General features: G+C 43.2%; 1 protein-coding gene across 14 annotated transcripts in view; it reads right to left on the reverse strand.

The window, feature by feature from the left end:
• Positions 1-8,941: 8,941 nt before the first annotated feature.
• The window catches only part of NBEA (neurobeachin), a 680,715-nt gene continuing 669,019 nt past the window's right edge, over positions 8,942-20,637 (reverse strand). For all 14 annotated transcript variants that reach the window (XM_027588285.2, XM_027588293.2, XM_027588287.2 and 11 more), the window contains 4 exons: positions 15,994-16,095; positions 13,752-13,948; positions 12,619-12,770; positions 8,942-10,799 (listed from right to left, as the gene is read on the reverse strand). In XM_027588285.2, the coding sequence (XP_027444086.1) occupies positions 10,709-10,799; positions 12,619-12,770; positions 13,752-13,948; positions 15,994-16,095 (542 nt within the window). In that variant the 3' untranslated portion in view covers positions 8,942-10,708. The remainder of the gene's footprint in view (positions 10,800-12,618; positions 12,771-13,751; positions 13,949-15,993; positions 16,096-20,637) is intronic.

Genomic DNA, 20,637 nt, shown 5'->3' on the forward strand with positions numbered 1-20,637 from the left:
CTCCATGTTCCCTGCACTCATCCCCCAGCTGTCCTGAAGTAGTAATCGCAATATCTACCGGCTTCCAGCATTCCCGCTTACCGTGTGATATTTAAGGACAGGGTTACTGGAACTCTGGTTGGTATAATACCAACTTTCCAGAATTTCATTCTGAGGTCATTGTCATTTATACCTTGATAGGCAATTATGTAAAATAAAGACACACTGGCTTTCCATTTCGAGTTCAGCAAAGGGGCACGTGTGTAGAAAATGCTCACATCCCTCCTTGGTGTCAAATGCTTTCCCAAAGATCTCTCTTTAATTCCCATCTTTTCTTCTGATTAGTTTGTTCATCCCTTCAAGGCAGTTTTGGATTCCAGAGTTCTTCCCTAGGCTGGAGAATCACTTAGAATGAGGGTGGGGTGGAGAGATACAGTGAAGCAAACAGGTGGAGGATGCAGGGAGGGGATTAAGGTGGGGGAAGGGAGGGGGAGTGGAGGAGAAGGAAGGAAGGGAGGGGAAGGAGGGAAGAGTTTCTTGGCTCCTCCTTTGCCAGCCCTCTCCCAGAGGTGGGTTCCTTCCCTTCCCCGCCTCTCATCCCCACCCCTCGGTTTTCTGTCTCAGCTAAAGCTGGTCAGTCCCCTAGGGCCTGATCTCTCCTGCCTGGGAACACTGATTTTAGCCTGGACCTTCTTCCCTGATCATCCTACACGAAGAAAGCTGTCAAGAAGGACCTCAGGCCTGGGCCCTAGACCTCTCTTGGCAAGAGTAGAGACTAAGGACTAATTTAGAAATATAGTTATTTAGCTATAGGTGTAATAGTTTGGATATAGCTTATTTAAAAAATAAAATAGCACTACCGTCGCTCTTTGGGGACTCTCTGATATAACACCGTGGAATAAGAGCTGTATTGTCATTTTGCCTGTTTTGCCATCACTTGTCCAGCAGCTACACTTGATATTGAAATGATAAGTGGCTCCTTAGTCTCCCCACTGAACTGTCACCCCCTGAGGGTTTTGATTATGCTCTGAACCCAGGGCCTTGCATGAAACTTGGCAAGTGGTAGAGGCTTAAAACTACTTGTAACATGAATGAATAAGCTAATGAAAGGGCAGCCTTCACTCCGGAAAAGATACCAGCTAAGCTTCTAGACCTTCATGAGAGATCATGGTCCTCATTTCTTATATTCATGATTTTCAAAACATCTGGATTTGCCCTCACCACCGTGTTGGTTGCCAGCGGAGATGAGATTTCCAGAAGGCTGCAAACCTCAGGCCGAAGTTAGCGCTTCCAAGGGTGACCCTCATTCAGCTGCTTTCCCGTTAAATCCTTGGATTTTACCACTCTAGAGAAAGCCAAAGAAAAACTGCATTTGCCTATGCTACTGAAAAGGCAGAGCTCATTTTTCTTAGTGTCTCAGTTTGAAAGATGAATTATATTCAGACTTTATGGTGAGGCATCCCCTATGTGTGTACCTATCTCTCTGGGCCTCGGGTCTAAATTATGTGAAAATGATAATGTTTCCTCACGTGGCCGTTGTTGGGAGAAGAAGAAATAACGCATCGAGGGGACATAACGGTGCAGGGCACCGAGTAGGCACTCAGCAGGGCTGTGAAGACTATCTCAGTGTATTTCTGAGGATGCTTCCCCCCTTCTGTTTCCGGCTGGCCCTGCCTGAAAGCTCACAACGAAGCTGATGTCCAGTCACAGCAGTGACAACCCTCCTGGTTAGCAAAGCTGCCTTTTCTTCGTGGTTCCTATTGTTCTCCATTTGTAAATCCGCGTGGTGTGGGCCTGTGCTTCTGCCTGTTATCATCCTCACCCTCAGGCCTCGCTCTTTGAACAACCCAGCTCTCTGAGGAAGCCACCGTCTCCCATTTCCTCACACAAAGCACAACAGAACACAGCAAAAGCAATAAACCAGCATGCCCACAAACCCCTGCCACAGCCAGGTCCTCAGGGAGAACAAACACTGGGGCTCCTGCCTGGCTGGGCCACCCACGGGGCTGAGGGGCTGAGGACACCGCCTCACAACCTCCTGTCTCCCCCAAACAACCCGTTCTTCGTTCTTCACAGGTGACCTGCCTTCCCACTTTCACGTTGTGCTTAGCCTCTGGGGACTCATCCTTTTGTGCCAGCTCAGCAGATGCATTTCAACGAGAGCTTTTGTATTTGACCCAACTTTCTGGTTGTTCCATTTGGGAAGGGTGTTCAGGGTGTCCGGCTTGCCACACAGCTTGAAACAGAGGAGGCTTTCCAATACTTCTCTAGAGCACTTTTCTGCTTTAATTACCTGGAGCCGGTTTTTTGCTTGTAAGAAGCCTGGCTGATGGGGAAGAGACTCCTTCGCCAAGGCTTCCGTGGGCTCCTTCTCCTGCAGGTGACCCCGGGAGGGAAGTGAGGGCAGAATTTGTCTGTGGATCCAGGATTCGGAGCGCTCATACCCCTTCCCCTGGCTCTGTGCCTCTCAAGATTGGATTGGGGGGCAGTGCAGACAGGGGGCCCCTCACCGGAGCAGCAGGGGATTTTTGATGAAACCTATGTTCTCTGTGGGCAAGGTTGAGCCAGCAGCTTGCTGTTATGTCCAATAGACATAAATTTGGATCTAAGTGCTGTTTAACCACCCAGCAAGAGAGAGTTAGTTTGTTTAGCTTAGTTTGCTCTGGTTTCATCCTGGGCAGAAGTTGGCACCACTTTCGGCCTCTGGGCCTTGAAACTTCCTCTTCTTGGATTGCTTTCATTTTTCTTTCTTTCTTTCTTTCTTTCTTTCTTTCTTTCTTTCTTTCTTTCTTTCTTTCTTTCTTTCTTTCTTTCTTTTCTTTCTTTCTTTTCTCTCTTTCTTTTCCTTTCTTTCTTTTTTTCTTTCTTTCTTTCAAGATTTTGACAGAGAGAGGGCACAAGCAGGGGGAGCAACAGAGGGAGAAGCAGACTCCCCGCTGAGCAGAGAGCCTGATGCGGGATTTGATCCCAGGACCCTGGGATCATGACCTGAGCCAAAGGCAATCGCTTAACCAACTGAGCCATCCAGGCATCCTGCCTCTTCCCGAATTTCTGTGTCTGCTCTGTTTCTGAGGGCAAATGTCATCTCTAAATCAGGTATTTTGGGATTTCAGGAAATAGCATTTCAAAAATATTCTGGACACCAACTTTATTTGATCAAGAAAGACATGAACAATGATAGTTGACTATTTCCTTAATTTCATTAGAAAGGAAGTGTTTAGCACACACAAAGCATAGTCTCAGAATAAGAAGCCTTGAGTGACTTCATCTGTAGGACAAACCCCTTCACCAGGTTTTATTTGTCTAATTTCACTTTAGACCAATATTATCTTCATCCTGGGCCTTCAGGTCAGGATTGGGGAATGCTGGTTTATTTCATGGGTTGATTCCAGGCCTACCCCCCTCTTTTGCCCTCTGGGGGGGTACTGACCACCGTTGCCGGCAGCTGGTGACACTAGCAGTATGAACCCAGGGCCTCCCTCATCCCAAACTCTTCATCTCTGCACCCCCATGGAGGATGCCCAGGCTCTCTCAAGCCTGCCCCATCTCTGGCTGTTCTGGGTGTTGGATGGCGGGCAGGGGAGCAGGGTGGGAACCCTGTCACTTTTACTGCATGGATGGCTGACTGAGGCAGGGGTCATGACCTCTCTGGCCATCAGCTTCCTAGTAAGGCTGGGGGGATCTTTTGGGGCCATGATCTGTCTGTCCCCCCAACCCTCCCTAGATATGGAGAACTCAACCCTTCCTGAGGCTAGCTGGGAAGTGTGACTCAGACCTGTCTAGCCCAGAGCCCCTGGGCCTGCAGGAGCCACAGCCCCTCTGCCTTCAGAGCAGTTCCCATGGGAATCCTGCCGCCAGAAGAGAGAAAAGTCTGTACAGAGGCATCCAAGCTTCTAACCGCAGCTTTCCCTACCAGAGTTTTGGCTCTAGAGGCAAACAGGGAAAACATGCCATTATCTAAGAGAATCATTGCTCAGAGAAGGCCCATCTTAGCATTTGGATCTCCCAGTGGTGTTGAGTGGTTTCTTGTTTTTGTTTCTGTACTGACCGGGAAGGGGCATTATAAAAACAAACCAACCAACCAGAATTAAACCAAACAAAATCTCTCTTTCTTACTAGGTGCTAAGCAGAGCTGAAATCCAAATTTATGTCTGCATGTGGTGGTGGGAAGCTGCTGCCGCAGCCTCTTCCATGAAGGGCTCAGATTCCATTAAAAAAGTTCTACAGTCCCTCCCTCCCTCCCCCATCAGTTTTGCCCATGTCAAAAAAGCACTTGACTTGGTGCCTGGGGGCTTCCTCGTTGGTAGTAATGCCTCACAGTTCTGTAACGCTTCATAATTTGCAAAGCATACATCCTGCACCAAGGCCATATCTATCATCCACCTGAAAGGCCCAGCCTCAGAAACATTCCGTCACCTGCCCGAGGTCACAGAGCTGGTAAGCAGGGGAACTTGGACTCAGACCCAAGTCTCCAAATCCCAAGTTTATTATTTTTTTCCCCCGCATGACCCATGGATTTACTTATTCATTGGTTTATTCATTTATTCGATCAACATTTTCAAGGGCCTACCATGTAGGTTCACAGTCCGGTGGGAAAGACAGACACATAAATGACAGTGACAATACGATTTTGTGCTCAATGTCCGGGACACCAAAAGGAAAAACCCGACAGTCGAGCTGTTTTGTCGTGAGGGAAGATATGTGTCAGTGAACAGTGAGAAGACAGGGAGATGGGTACAGAAGGAGGGGTGTGTTTGAGCAATCCTCTGCGCAGAGATGGGCACCAACTGGGGGTGGGGAAGGGGGCTTCCTGGAGGAGAAGGCATTGGAACCAAGCCTGTCATTAGAAGAAAAACAGTGCTCATCAAGACAGGGCGGCCAAGATGGCAGACCTACAGACCCCATTAGAAAGAGGCTGCTGCTGGACATGGTCACTGGCTCTGACTTTGGGACAGGCTTAGGCCTAACAAATGTGGAGTGGTCACAAGAGTCTGTGTGAGGCAGGGCATATTTTAAATTTTTTCTGCTTTTTACTCAAGTATAACATACACACGGAAAAGTAGACGAATATTTACTGAACATACAGCTCAATGAATGTTCACGAAGTGAATGCCCCCGGGTAGCACACCTAGCTCACCCCAAGATGGAACTCCGGCTCCCCATTCCTGGCCTTCACCAGTTACAGTCTCTGACTGAGATTAACCCCTGTTCTGATTTGTAACAGCCTGTGTCAACTTCACCAGGTGTGGTACTTTATGTAAACTCTGGCAGGTACTCTTTTATGTCTGGATTTTCTAGTCGACATTGATGTTTAGTTATTAGGAACAAAGTTGCTAAGGGCATTCCCCCCCCCGCCCCACCGCCGAACTTGTTGATGGAAAAAAGTAGGCATTTCATTTGGATCTTTACCTACACCTGGGATTGCCAGGTCCTACTATAGTCTGGGAAGAGGCTTAGTTTTACTACCAAATGTAGATCATGTCACACTTTTTTTTCAGCAGAGGTAGAGGGCTGGGGGCAGGGGACTGTGTTGGTCAAGGGTGCTTTCATTTGATCTCAAGCACAAAAATACAGCTTTGATCGATTAAGGTGGGGGGGGGGATGTTTCTTGGTCATTGAGTAAAGCAGGGGTCCGGAATTGGGCCACCTGTAAGAATGAGGGCAATTTAGGTGCTCGTGGGCTGTGGCTAGCAGACGAGTGCACATAATCTTTCATTTCTAATGGCTTTATCCTCACCTATTGTGAACAGGCTTTTTCTGTGTGACAGAGAACATGGTTGCTAGCAGTCACTGGTTTCTTAGTGACAGATTAGTGACACCAGAGGAGAAGACTTCTCTCCCTCACTTCAGAATATACAAATTTCAAGGAAGGCTCTGGTTGGCCCAGCCTTGCCCAGTCACTGGAGTCGCCAGAATGGAGGTGATATGGTTGGACAGACCTGAGTCCAGGAGGTTCCCAAGGATTGGGTTCCAGTAAATCACATTACAGGAAAGGGAGAAAAAGTACCCCTTCCCCACCAGTCATAGAAGACAAATAGGGAAAAGATGCCAAGCAGATGAAATGAAACATGTTCACTGGACTGTGGGAGGCAGTGACCATCCGGAACTCTACTGAGAGCCAGGTGCTCTTCTCCACTAGGGGTTAAACATATGTTACAAAATCTGATTGTCAAAAACAACATGTAATGTAGATGCTATTATGCCCATTTTAACTGATGAGGCAACTTAACTTCTGGAGAAGCCCCGTTATTGGCTCATGCCCTTCAGTGCTCAAACTGACCAGAATACCAGGAGAAGTTCTTACCCCAAATCATCTGTCAGCTCCCCTTTTTTCCCGAGTGGATAAATGTGGGTAAAAAGCAGTAATTTAAAAATTTATTCCTTCTTTTATAGCTATGGGAATTGCTATAATCAGTGATTCCTTGAACTCAGATGGAAAAAGCCCATGATGGTGGTGATGACTGGAGCATGGTGCTCTCTGGGAGGACCACAGAGCAGGGCAGGAGACAGCAGCCCAGGCGGTGGGAAGAGGTAGACTGGCAGGCTTTTGAGCGTCCCAGTCAACTTTGTCACTTTACCCATGGATCTGGTATTTATCCATTATCCATACATTCATCAAGTCTACATTTATTGACAATCTATGTGAATCCAACACTGCCCTAAGGATACAAGATAAAAGAGCACCATTGCACAGGAAGCTCACAGCCACTGGAGAGGAGAGGCAAGTAAGCCATGACCATACACCACTCGGTGCTATGAGAAGGTCATACCAGGCTTGAGGAAGCTAACTCAGCAGGCAGGGAAAGCCTCACAGAGGGGGGAGCACTTGAGCTGAATCTGTAACAATAGGTAGCTGTATTATGATGTTGTAATTTACTTGAAAACATCCACTATAGACATTATGATAGTATCTGCTAATTGATACTGCATTCTAAGGAGTGGTCAGTTGCTCTGACCAGAGATTTATGCTCCAGATCATTTAATCAGCAAGGTCTCAATATAAGTCAGGGCCCAGAGCTCCAACTTACTTATTCCAAAGGAAACCAGAAGCTTTTATTAAGTTAGAATAGTGAATGCTAAGAACAGCTTTTCAGTGGGGGAAATTATTGTCTTCTTAATTAGCATAAGGGATGCCATACATGGTCTCTCGTTGATGAAATTAGTGGTATTTAATATGTGTGAATTCAATATGCACTGGCTACAGTATTTTAGAGACCTTTCCTACCTCTCCACAACCAGGTATAAGAATCCACTGAAGCCATTAGTCTATACCCTTAGTTTGGGTGCCCAAGGCTGATGCCTAAATGATTGGGTTGGAGGATTCTGATGGCATCACAAGGTTAATAGGATCCTGCTTCTAGAATGTTGGTGTGTCGGCTTTTCAGCAGACACAAATGGTTGGTTGTCAGATCATCTAAAAAGGCACTGGAATTCACCACACAGAGTTCTATGCTTGGTTTTGTACTTGACTGCTAAAGTATGTTTAGTGAAAGGGGCACTTGGGTGGTGCAGTCGGTTGAGCATGTGACTCTTGATCTCAGTCAGGTCTTGATCTCAGGGTCATGAGTCCAAGCCCCACACTGGGCTTTACACTGGTGAAAAGGTATCTCCGCACATGGCAGAATTTGGTCTTGAAAATTGTTTGCATCATAATATAGTGTGCACATGGGTTTTGGGTACTACCTTTACCTGCCAAAAGATTGTCCATGACCAAATTGGTTTAGGTCGATTTGCAACAAGTTCAACCAGATAGAAAAGGCAATGAGGTGCTCTCTGGGTGGGAGAACACTAGGGAAGTTCCCAGGGACTTGGAAATAGGTGGGTTCCCCTGAGGTACAGGGTACTGGGAGAGGGATAATATTTCTCTCCCGAAGGACTTCTGTGCTCAGTTACTGAGTTTGGATCTCATCCCTCACATTAGCCATGTTGAAAATGTGCCCGAGGATGACCCACCTTGGAATCACCTGGGAAGGATGGGGGTCTAGTTGCCGCTCTTAAAAATAACCTCCCCAGGCAAGCTTTCCCCCCACCAGAGTTTAAGAATATCGAAAGCCAGTGCAGGGTGCTCAGCAGTGGGAAGATCGGGGAGGTGATTGGCTGGTGGTGAACCAGAGCCTCCGGCAGCAGGCGGAAGTATGAGGGGAGGGTCTGACTGGAGACTCCAATACTGGTCAGGAGGTTTCGGTGACAGTTCAGATGATGGTTCTAGAAGTGGGGAGTTGGTTTAAAGAGCCACCGGTAGCCAGGCTGACTGAGTGACTGATGGGCTGCCAGAAGGCTGGTGTGAGGGAGCCGGCTGGGCTTATGATGATTGACAGGTGTCTGGCTGGGGGACAGTATGGAGAGTGATAGGGGAAAGCCTTTCTTGGGCTGCTGTTGGTTGTCCTTTTGGTCTGGAGTATGCAGATGGAAGCCTGCTTACAGGTCTGTCACTCCCTGGGCCGGCCTGGCTGCCAGCCCACTGCCTGCACTGAACCAGAGCAACCGAGCCCCCTCGGCAACCTCCCCCCCCCCCTCCCACCACCGCCCCGGCCCTGCTGGCAGCGGCTCCTGCCGATTGCTCAGTCCCTGCCTGTGTCATGCCTGGTCCAGGACAAATTCTAGAAAGCATGGTTCAAATAAGAACAGCATTATCTGATAATATTAATGTAACAAGCAATTGTACTCTTCACCATCACCTGCATTTAGTTCCTTTTAAATAAAATAAAAATAATCCAGAAAGTGGATTATGTGGAAGAAACCCCAGGGCTGTTTCCCTCTGGTCACTGTTGCCCCAAATCCCTGCCAGATGTTCAAGCAGAGAAGCTCGTGTTTCAGCAAATTACGGAACCTCATTAGGACTCTATTTCATGTTTTGAGATGCTGTAGGCCTTTATATGAGGTGATGTTGATTTCTTAAACTTGTATGACAGCATAATGAATGCATGTCAGTGAAGTGTCCAATGAAATGTGAAACAATCAGTGAATTCTTTGCATATTTTATTTTTCTTTTTTTGATTTTCCAACTCACACACATCTGGCATATTTTACATCTTTGCAATAAAACATGGTTACAATAGCTTAAGGAATTTATATATCCAAAATATTTCACCATGATCTCAAGATGAAATGAACTTGTCTTCCAGATGTTCGGTATCCTCCCAATTCTAAGCTACAAACTCAAGATATTGCTTACAGCCTGGTGATGAATAACTTAATAATTACGCTGATCCCCCAGAATTTCAGAATATCATAAATACAAACAACAATGAAGAAGGAATTCAGTGCTAAAACTTACTAATACAAGGTGGATGACAAATAAGTAATCACGTCAATAAATAATGATATGTTTCTGGTGCAAAGTGCCAATACAAAGAACCCATTATCTTGTTGTATCTTTTTAAATAAATGACTGCAAGTGAGTATAAATTCTGAGAAAATTACATTCCTGGAACATGCCTCATAGCCCTACCGACACAATATGTACATCTATGACAATACAGCCACCAAATATACAAAGAAGAAACATGAATAAAGTTGTATATACCCCTGGGTGTATAACTTGATCAGTACAAGGTATGGAAAATCATTTGATACCCATCATTTTATATCATAAAAGATGAAGTGCCTTAGGCTAAGAATGTGGCTTTAGGTGAGAACTGCACAAGAACCTAAAAGAATAGCCTCAGTTATTGTTATAATAAAGTCTGACTCATTATTAAAGAAACTAAGCTATTCAAGAACCAAAGAGGAAAAGAAAAAACCCAAGAAACAAAACCAAAAATAGTTAGCATCAGATTCTCCTCCCCTAATGTACACACACTAAGTCAGCAGGATGACTCTGGAAGAGATGCCCAGGAGCTGGGAAGTCATTACCATGGAACTAACGATCGTGACTCCTATTTATACAATAAAAACCAAGACCTCATCCCTAAGCCCCCTTTCTGCTGTGTCTTCAAATTATGAAGGGTAGGGCTGAATTTTCTTTGTATAAAGTAGCAAAAATGGCAAATAATGGCTTAGTATCCAAATGCTTTATGAGCAAATTTCACTGAGAAGGGATGAATTTAGATTAAAAAGTGCAAACCATATTTTGGTGAAAATGTCAAAAATTACTGATTGAGCCCAAATTCAACCCTTTCATACAAGCTGTGTCCTTGGACAGATCTTTCTGTTTCATAGTGTGAATGCACCTGTTCCATCAAGACATCAGGATTAAAGAACATGCAAGTTGTAACTCCACAATAAAATTAAGAAACATTTTGTTCTTTATACAAGGTTTTACTTTTATAAAAGTATCCCTTTAAATAAGATGCATCTGATGTACAAAGTATCAAACGTGTTTTTTTTTTCTCAGCTTGAAAAGAGGCTGGAAATGGGATGCAGGTTAGGTTCAAAGCTTAAACTTTGTAACAACTGGACACAAGGTTCCTCAGAATTGTCAAAAGTCTCTTGTGACGCGTCCTACTACCTTTTCTCAATAAACAACAATATATGAAATAATTACCAAAACATCTCCTAATTCATTTAATTTACATGATATAAGCTTGCTTGGTAGCAGCTGGTGTTCAGTCGTGAAAAAACACAGAAAGTAAAATGGCTGCTGACTACAATGTACAGCTATTGCTGGGTATGATGGAATGTACAAACGGAGGTCGATGTAGACGAGTTTTTTCCACCAGAGATATTGCCTTTCCATGCAGCACTTGTGCTCTCAGCTTTGACTTGGCTTTTGGTTCTTCATTTGTCTTCAGTATCTGTTCTGATGCTCATAATGCCACCGATTAAAATCTATATTAAAAGCTACAATGCTACCGGAAGCCATGCCAGTGATCAGCGTCCTGGAAAAGCAGAGACAGAAGTTAAGAGTGATGCAAAATCACTGATGTGGTTGCTACTTTCTACTAGACGGTATCATGATCTCTGAGTTCCCCGGGGTCTTGGTTTTGTGGTCATCGACACAGGTTTACAATTTATTCCTGTCTCCTGGGAGACCTGGAATCAATCCTGCTCAGACCCGGACTGCTAGACCAAGGGTTGTTTAGCTTTGGATCAGACAGCTCATCTGATAAATACTTTTTGAGTAAGTATCCTCAACGTGCGTATGTCACTTCTGTGCGTGTGCTACTGCTCCAACATATCAGGGGCATTATTAGACACAAAAATAATTGAAATTAGGGCTGAGATTTGAATAGAAATAGAAACTTGATCAACGTCTTTCTTCACTCCTCTTCGGAAACTCCTGACACGACCGTGACTGTAGACTCTCCCCATCTACCCTCCCTCCTGATGCCTACTGAATAAAGCCTCTCTTGCCCTCCTCACGCCTCCAGAAAGGTCAGTCACTTCCTTCTTCTGACATGCTGTCCCTGCTCCCCTCATATACAATTATTATGATTATTTCAGCTCCTAGGGGGTCAATAATCTTAGTACTTGGTAGTGCTTAATCTATGATGGTGGCAAGTGTTCGAAGCGTGAATACATGAATGAGTAAGAATGTCAGGGAGAACATTTAAACTACTTAAAAACACAATTTCAAATACTTTATTTCAAATACTTTAGAAACCCTCATGTATATACACACATAATTACACAATAAAGCGTTCCCATTTACTCATGAATATGGACTACAGTATTTTGGAATACCCCCTCCTAAGTTTTCTTTAAAGAGAGGCTGGGCTGCAGATCAAAAACATCCCTTCCCCAAACTAAATTAAATTATGTTGCTTTTCTTGAAGACTTCAGTACCATTTTACTAGATTGTGAAGATGCTTTGTTAAGTTTGTGATATAGCCTTACTATTTATATTTTGAAACCCGTATCTTTATAATGAATATACATATAGTTGAAAAGGTTAATAAGCTTTTCTTATTTCTGTTAAATATACAGCAAAAAGAAGAAACTACATACCACATTAAGATTATAGAGTTTAAAATTTTTTAAATCCAGAAATTTTAGACTTCATATCCCAAGCATCCTTTTCACTTTACAGTAAACCCCAAGGTGAGTTTTAGGAAATAGTAAAATCCTCTTGCCAACCGAGGAACAATGGAAAATCATATTAATTAATTAACTCTGTCAATTCTTTCCAAAAATAAAAGATTGTAGTGTTTCAGGGAAATATATAAAATATAACAAAATAACATAAATGAGGAATATGTGAATAAGAAAGTGGGAGGTGGGGATTGTTTAGTAACAGGTGAGTGTTTTGCATCTTTTCAAGCAGAGGCCAGCTCTGCTGGAAATTGCTAGCTACAAGTATGTCTCAAGCTGAAACACACCTGTGCTGAGAAACATGGATCTCCTTCTCAGAATGGAAGCCGGGGCGTCCTGTCTGAGACGAGGTCAGGGTCTTAGAACAGAGACGTTGGTGGGAATAATTCTGTTCTGAGCAGTGTCTGGATGTGCCTGTTCTTCCTCAGACCCGTTTCTTCCTTTCTTTTTTCCACCCCCCACCCCCACCTACTCTCTTTCCTCTGTTTTCTTCTTCCCAGACTCCTTTCTTAGGGCACTTACACCCCTCCTCTATTTACCCTTTGCTCCTCTTTCTTCCATCTGGGTGCTGGAATCTTATTCACAGCACATCTCACCCGTGCTAGAACGTAAAGAACTTTCAGCGACAGCCCTCACGTGCTTACGTTTCCCCCTGACGGGGCTCACCTCTGGTCATGGGACAAGTCCATTGCTCTGATGCCAGCGTCACATCCGGGGTAAATGTACAGCTGCTTGAAGTCACAGGCCTGCCAGACCTCCACCACACCATTGTCCCCTCCGGTCACCAGGTTCTGGCCATCACTACTCAGGAGAATGGCCTTCAGAAAAGGTAGAAAAACAACAATTTCTCTCAGCTTTTCCCATTTGGTCAATGCTCATTTACTGAAAAGCACTCGACACAGTTCCCTTGTAATTATTATCTACTTTTAGCCATTGGTCCAAGTTGCCTGAAGTCCAGTCCCCAGCATTTCCAATGTGGAATTCATCAGCGTTCTTACATAAACAAGAGGTCTTATTAAAACCAATTAAGGTTACAAAATAACAGAAGTCCCAAAGGGAATATTATCAATCTAATTCAGGAGGAACTTGAGAATTAAGGAACACGATGTTTTGTTAAGTCCTGAAGTCTTAACAATGTCAAGACTTCCAGAACAAATGGTGGAAGCATATTTTAAAACAGCTTTTAATAATGATAAGCCAACAATTACAATTCATTTATGAGTGAAGGGCAATCTGGTACATGTAATTTTGGTCTGGGGCTCTAAAGGTAAGATTCTTTGACAATAAACTCACTTCTAATGTCAGGGGGTACAGCACAGTTTATAAAGGAGCCGAAGAAAAATCTCCTTAGGGCTCTGACCTCTAATCAAACAAAAGCTATCATCTCGAAAACCTAATTCCTTGAGTTAACTACTTGGGATTAAATTAATTTTGGGTTTTTTCAAAGCATCCATCTACATGAATTTACATGCTTTTAAAACCAGCACACATTTGGGGTGCCTGGGTGGCTCAGTTGGTTAAGCTTCTGCCTTCGGCTCAGGTAGTGATTTCAGGGTACCCCCCATCTCCCCACTCCCATCAAGCCCCGCCCTATTCAGCGGGGAGTCAGCTTCTCCCTCTCCTTCTGCCCTACCACCCTGTTCATGCTCTCTCTCTCAAACAAATAATCTCTTAAAAAACAAACCAGCACACATTTATTTATTCGGATACCAGAAATTCTATCACGAATCATTTAATGTAAGATAGTCGATCAGTCTCGTGGCTTCAGTCCCTGTTCAGCATTGAACATGCAGATTTACCCTGGTTGAATCATTGATCTCCATCTGAGCCAAAAGTTTCCCGTTAATGCTGAAATTGCTGAATCGCCCTCGTTCATAGTATATGATACAGTGGCCTTCGCTAGAGACGGAAATCAAGCGCGGGAACAAGCAGTTTTCTGGTCCTTCAAGGGCTCGCAACAAATCTCCAGTGATGGTGTGGACAAGGCAAGGGCCCTCTGCAGAAGGAGGAAATCCATGGCCAGAGTCATTCGTGACAAGTCACATAGGAGCTCTCACTAACCTACAAACCCTACCGGGTACGTACACTCTGATTTGTTGCAAGAAGGCAGAAAAGAAAAGAGGTAAGCCTGGCAGGAGCCAAGCACTGATGGTATATTTAAACAGATCATATATGCAACTGATGAATCATTGAACACTACATCTGAAACTAATGATGTACTATATGTTGGCTAATTGATTTTACATAAAAAAATATATATATATGCAAAAAAAAACCCCAAAACAAACAAACCCCATACAGATCAAATACAGGGAGCTATTAACACACACAGATCTTCCCAACTTTTTATCTAGGGAAATACTTGGTCTTTTCCTTCACGAGATAATATTCATAAAAAAGGATACACTTTATAGATAACGTGACAAGAGAAGATTGTATGTCCCGAAGTTTTCTTTTTTAGTTTGTGTTTTTGGAAGTTTTCTTTTTAAGTTTGTGTTTCTCAAAAGTTTAGGAGAATTATCAAAACAACTGCTAATTTTCTTGAGTATCATCAAAACTTTAACACTGTACTACATAAATACATTACTATGAAATGAGTTTTACCTTCTCTATAGTCCATACACAAAATGTAAAAGGTAAAATTAAGGTACTTAATTAAGTAATTCAGACTACAGAAACATGTTTTGTCTGTAAATATGAGCAACGAGGCAAGAGTATAAAAAAGTAGGCTGGGGAGTGACTTATTTTGCTCTGATTTCCCCCCCCCCGGTAGAAATTGTGTTGATAAGATAAAAATTTTACTAGACAAGTTGATAGAAATAACTGGTTCATACAGTTTTGTATTACCCACCCCCCAACAAAACAACCTCACAAAGACAGTTAATGAATTACATTTCTATTTTCCAATTGACTCTAGTAGATATGTAGTTTACAAAACAAGTGGCATTATAAGGCTATACCTAATTTTTTTCCTGATTACTAAAGTGATAGAAAATACAGAAAATTCGGGAGAAAAAGAAAATAACAGTCACCTCTAATATCACCCATCGCCTTTAGAAAAATACCGCCCTTTCCCTATACCTACTATGTGTCTTTGTTTTCTTTTCCTTTTCACTTTACAGGACAGAATAATATTACACATATTGTTGCTCTTTTTTTTAATTAAAAAGACATTTATTGAAAATATCCTATGTCTCCACAGGGTCATTTTACTCTTAGATACGAAAGTGAAAAAACATAGTCCCTAAACTTCAGACATTATATCTGTTCTCCACAAAGCAGCCAGGATAAGCTCCTGAAAACCAAATCTGATCATCGCATCACTTTGCTTAAAAAAGCTTCAGTGGGTTCCCACTATGCTCCGAACAAAATACACATGGCAAATCCCTGTGCCACCGGCCCTCCCGCCTGTCAGCCCTCTCGCTCCCTAACTCTGCGCCACAATATCTACTTAGCCCCTCTGGTATTCTTGCAGTTTCTCCTAGGCATCAGGCTCCTTCTTGCCTCAGAGCCTCATCACGGAGAATTGGGCTTCCGATCCAGAATTAGAATCCAAGTCTCCTGACTTTTTTCGAAACAACAATTCTTCCACAAAAAAGTCAAACCCAAGTAATCATGTTTCCTTTCCCACCAACCTCTACCCAGGCCCGGGCCTTATGAAGGAAGGGGCTCTGGAGGGAGGTGGGTCCAAGGCTATGTCTGAGAAGCAACCTGATGCCCCCAAGACTCCCACTGCCTCGTGGATACCTTCCCCCAACGTTTATACGTTATTTTTAATGGCTGCATCCTAGGGATGTGCTGCAGTTTAATTTACCAGTGTTCTGGCTAGAATGCTGGTGACCACAAAATACTACATAAAGTTTTATGCATATTCCATATTAGTACTAGTAAATATTAATAATAAAACAAAACAGTTGCAAAGAACCCAGCGATTCCATTGTCTGTAGAGAGCCTCCTAAAGGAAATAAATCATAAATCACGGTTAACGTGAGAAAATAGTACAGGTTTTAAAGACCTAAAATGAAGGAAATGCCTTCTGACCTTTAGCACCACTGATAACAAGTCCAAGTTCTGCACAGACAGAAACACAGACAACTTCATGGTCATGGCCTGTGAGGACAGCTCTGGGTGCTGGATAGTCACCTGCAAGAAAAAAGGAGCAGTGAGTTAGTACAGACCGATGCCAGAAATGAAGAGCTACACCATTAAATCAAACATTTAAAAGTCGTTCATGTTTATTAAGGGCATTTACTAGCTGTGTGACCATGAGCCAGTGGCTTAACCTCTCTGCTGTTTCCTCACCTGTAACCTACTACTACAGGAAACCTACAGCGTGGGTGCTTCCGGTGACGTGAATAAGTTGACAGATGAGATGTGCCTACAACATTACCACAGTGGTGATCCTGCCTTTCCTATTGTTACGAAACAGACACCAAGGCTGCCAAAGCACATGTATGCATTTTCTCACTTAATTATGGCAATATTCGTCTGAGGCAGGGACTGTGACCATCCCTATGTTATAGCCTAGAAACCCAAGGCTCTGCAAGGTTACTCAACCTGCACAAGTTCACACAGCCACCAAGTGCTGGAACTGAACCCAGAGCTATCTAATTTTGAAACCCATGTTCTTACCCATTTAAAAATGTTCCCTAAAATCTCCAACAAAACAGGCTGAGGTGCTTTGATTTTGAGGGGAGAGGAAAGTAGTGAAGGAAAGAAGAGATGATCATATTGAGTTTCCACTTGACTTAATATTAAATCGAATTTAGCTAAAAAGTCCAGCTGTGTTATGTGACATAAGCATTTTCACTGCTAAGTGCTTTTGCAATCATTAAGGGAATGACTTTTAAGTGACAGGCATTCTTCTAAGCAGGCTGGGTAAAGAGTGTAAAGAGGTGTAAGGCATAACCTGGAACTCTTGAGAACTCATCAAACAACCATGGCCTTCCCCAGGCTTGACACTGGAGGTGCTCGACAATGCCAAGTGTGAGGAAGAACAGATTATGTGCAAGGAGTATAGCAGGGATCAAAAGCCCTCCATATAAAGACAGCATCAGAATGTCTGGTGAGTAACCTGCACAAAGACAGCGTGAGAAGGATCAGCAAAGTTGAGAGGGCATCACGCCTAACACTGTCTTACGGGGGCAAACTGTTCGGAGAAGCCCGTCTAGGACAGAAATGAGGGGTCTCTACAGTCTTGGGTTGCAGACTTGTGAAGGAAAAGGAAATAGCAAGTCACAGAGGCACTGTGGAAGGTGAATGGGCTATGGTGCCAACCTGGGTAGGGTTCTCAGTGGTTCCATTGGTGGGTGGGGAAAGAGAGCCAGTGTTGGCCATCCTGGGCCTATGTGAGGATCTTTAAAGGACTCACTGAAGTGAAATTCTACTGGAAGTGGGTGATCAGAAAGGAGGATGTGAAACTCTTAGTAACAGTACAGTATGGACTTGAACCACCCAATCAGATTCAACAAATAATTTATCGATGCCTTGTAATACCCCACTATTTCCATTTTTCATTACCATCATGCTTATTAATGTCTTATGCCTATTACTTTGTTTTTATTTATTTTTAAAAAGATTTTTATTTATTTATTTGACAGAGAGAGAGCAGGAGAGCACAAGCAGGGGGGAGGTGCAAAGGGAGAAGGAGAAGCAGGCCTCCCACTGAGCAGGGAACCTGACGCAGGGCTGGATCCCAGGACCCTGGGATCATGACCTGAGCCGAAGGCAACCGTTTAACCGACTGAGCCACTCAGGCGCCGTTTTTATTTTTAAACAGTTCTAGCTGACTCATATTGTATGACATTGGTTTATCTGGATGTGTGGTTTAGTTGACTCTACAGTATCACTTTAGCCAACAGTAAGTAGTATACATAAATACACCTCTGTGCATATATACGAAGATATTATTTCACCTTAAGTTATCAGGTTTATTGACCATTACTTTTTCTCCTTGAAAAGGCATGTTGGAACTTGGTCTTATAACTGCAACTCTTCCAGAATTCTTGGTATTTCTAAAACTAGGGTCTGTGCACCCTGGGCTCTGTGGATGTTTTCTTGGGAGTGAAAAGTTCCATGAAAAATTTTAAATTTCAGATTTATACTTTGATGATACTCTAAAAATATTTGTTAACCAGTTATAAAGATGAGATCTCTCTTTGTTGTCAAAAATTTATGCTGTGGCAATTTAAAATTGACATATGCTTTAAAAATTAAGATGAACTAATTAATTGTTTCTCAAACTTGTTCATGGGGTCCAAGAACACAGTCCTCAGAGTCAGAGGGCTTTTTGTGGGGGAGGAGGGGTTAAGGGGTTAATGACAATTTTGTTCTCTTTAAAAGGGATCAGTGTAATAGTGAAGTTTGAGGAACATTTTTGTAGATTAATTTTTTTCTCCAAGGTCACAAATTCTTTTTTCATGTTGGTAGCTTCCACAAAGCTACCTGATTTTCCTTTGTTTTTAGAATAATTAAAAATTAGCTACATATTAAATATTTATAACATATGTATAAAATTAAGAGAATAAAATAAATTCACTTGTGCTTACCTCCTAGCTTAAGAAATATAGAACATTACCAATAACTCTGGTGCTTTCTTATATCTTATGCTTACGCCTTTTTATTTATATTTTTTTGAGAGAGAGAGAAAGAGAGAGAGAACACGCATGTGTGAGCCGGGGCTGGGAGCGGCAGAGGGAGAGGAGAGCGTGAATCTCAAGCAGGCTCCAAACTCACTGCGAACCGGACTGGGGCTCCATCTCATGACCATGAGATCATGACCTGAGCCGAAACCAAAATTAAGATGCTTAACTGACTGAGCCATCCAAGGGTCCCAGACATAGGCCTTTTTAAAAAAAGTTCTGTATTTTTCTCTTTTGTTCATTCTGCTTCACCTGGTTGTTGAGTTTGTGATCTTTTTAAATAGTGCTTGAGTTCCTTCCGTGCTGGCCTGTTCTTCCCTGTCAATCCTGTTTTGGATGGGGTGCCCCCCCACTCCCAATTCTTGTCTCTCAGAGAACCGCCCTGTGCTTCGGGGTTGACACGGCTCTGAGCCTTGCCTCCTGGGCTGCGATGCCTGGGCCTCACTGTGGAGGGAGCGGGGGCGGGGTGGCAAAGTGAATGTTCAAGGGTTGGCAATTGTGCCTGCCTCCTGGAGAGCCCCTCCCCTGGCACCGATGTGACCCGCAGCACTGAACAGCTGCGCCAGCGCTCTAATCCTATGCCCCACAGTGGCCGGAGGGAAGGCAACAATAGGTCTGGGAAAATTATGGGGGGAAAGAACGTAACTCAGATGCCTCCTCCTGCATGGCACTTCCCTCTGGTTTGCCAATACCTCCTTCTTTACACCCACCCATCTTCTGTCTCTCCAGGAATTGCTCAGTTTTATGTGAGCTTTCCCAGATACATCAGTTTCCATTTTGCTTTTGAGGCATCTCTCTGATGGAGTATGGAAGAAGGGAGATGGCGGCCCAAATGAGTGTGTCATCTTCTTCTAAGTTTATGTATACTGCTATAATGTGTTTGAATATTGGCAAAGTATCCATTTATATTTGTCAGCAGTCCTGGATTTGTCTGAGACATATTTTTAAAATGATGCTTCAAAGATGCCTTGCGTTCCCTGGTAAAATGAGAATTAAGATTTTATGTGTAATATTATCCTTAATTTTTCTAAGATTATTTTATGTCAGAGAGATTGGTGAATTGAAAAATCCTGAAATTATATGCTTAAAAAATTTACATAAAGAGTTTTCTAAACTCTTCCCTTATAGGCTACAGAAAAAGGTAGAAAGCAATCTAGTTCTCTTGCAGGGAACTGAAAAACATGTATAAAACTATTCCTCATGTACGTAATCTATTTTCTGTTAGGAAGTAAGGTTTTCAAAGGCTTGCCTCTGATTTAGAAAGCTAAAAAATTTTTTTTCATTACAATCTCCCCAGATCATTTAAACATATTGTGGAACTTAACTATTAGGGGATATTGTTTAGGGCCCCTAACAGCATTGTTTCCCTCTTTAAACTAGAGAAAAGTCAGTAAAATGTTATTTGGGGGTTTCTGAGTTGGGAAACCTGCAGCAGGGGGAAAGCATATTTCCCTGCCAGGGACATTTCATTGCCAGGGACAGATGTCACACACCCCAACAATCGTTCAAAATCTTGGGAATATTCTGTCACTGTCACATCACAACTGATGGATGTAGCTGGGGGTTAAAGGGCCTGTGCACAGGGAGATGCAGGTGAGGCTCCCCCCACCAGGACCACAGCGTCATCACCCTCAACCCCCCTCATCTTCCCAACAGAAGAGCTCTCCATGTGATGGAATCCCCATGGATGATAAAGAACAAACATGCCTGATTTTGAGATTGCTTATAGGCAAGCATTTGGAAACTCCAAATATAAAAGGCTTATTATGAACAGATTCCAACTTATTTTTAAGCAAAAGCCATTTCAGTATTTTCAAAATGGTTGATGAAAACAGTACAAAGATATTAGATGCTGTTATTCACGTGGCACCGACGAGGAACTTTTTCAGTGAGATGGGTCTCTGCTTTTAGAGAAATGATCAAAGTAAAGATACTCATGGTTCTTATTATTTTAAACCTTATTTGTGGGACTACTACGCAGGGGGAAGCTTTGGTCCTTCTGAATTAAGAGCTAAACAAAAATAGCAGAGTTTCTACAATCTAT

The sequence above is a fragment of the Zalophus californianus genome, chromosome 3, assembly GCF_009762305.2.
Source record: "Zalophus californianus isolate mZalCal1 chromosome 3, mZalCal1.pri.v2, whole genome shotgun sequence".
Lineage (NCBI taxonomy): Eukaryota > Metazoa > Chordata > Mammalia > Carnivora > Otariidae > Zalophus > Zalophus californianus.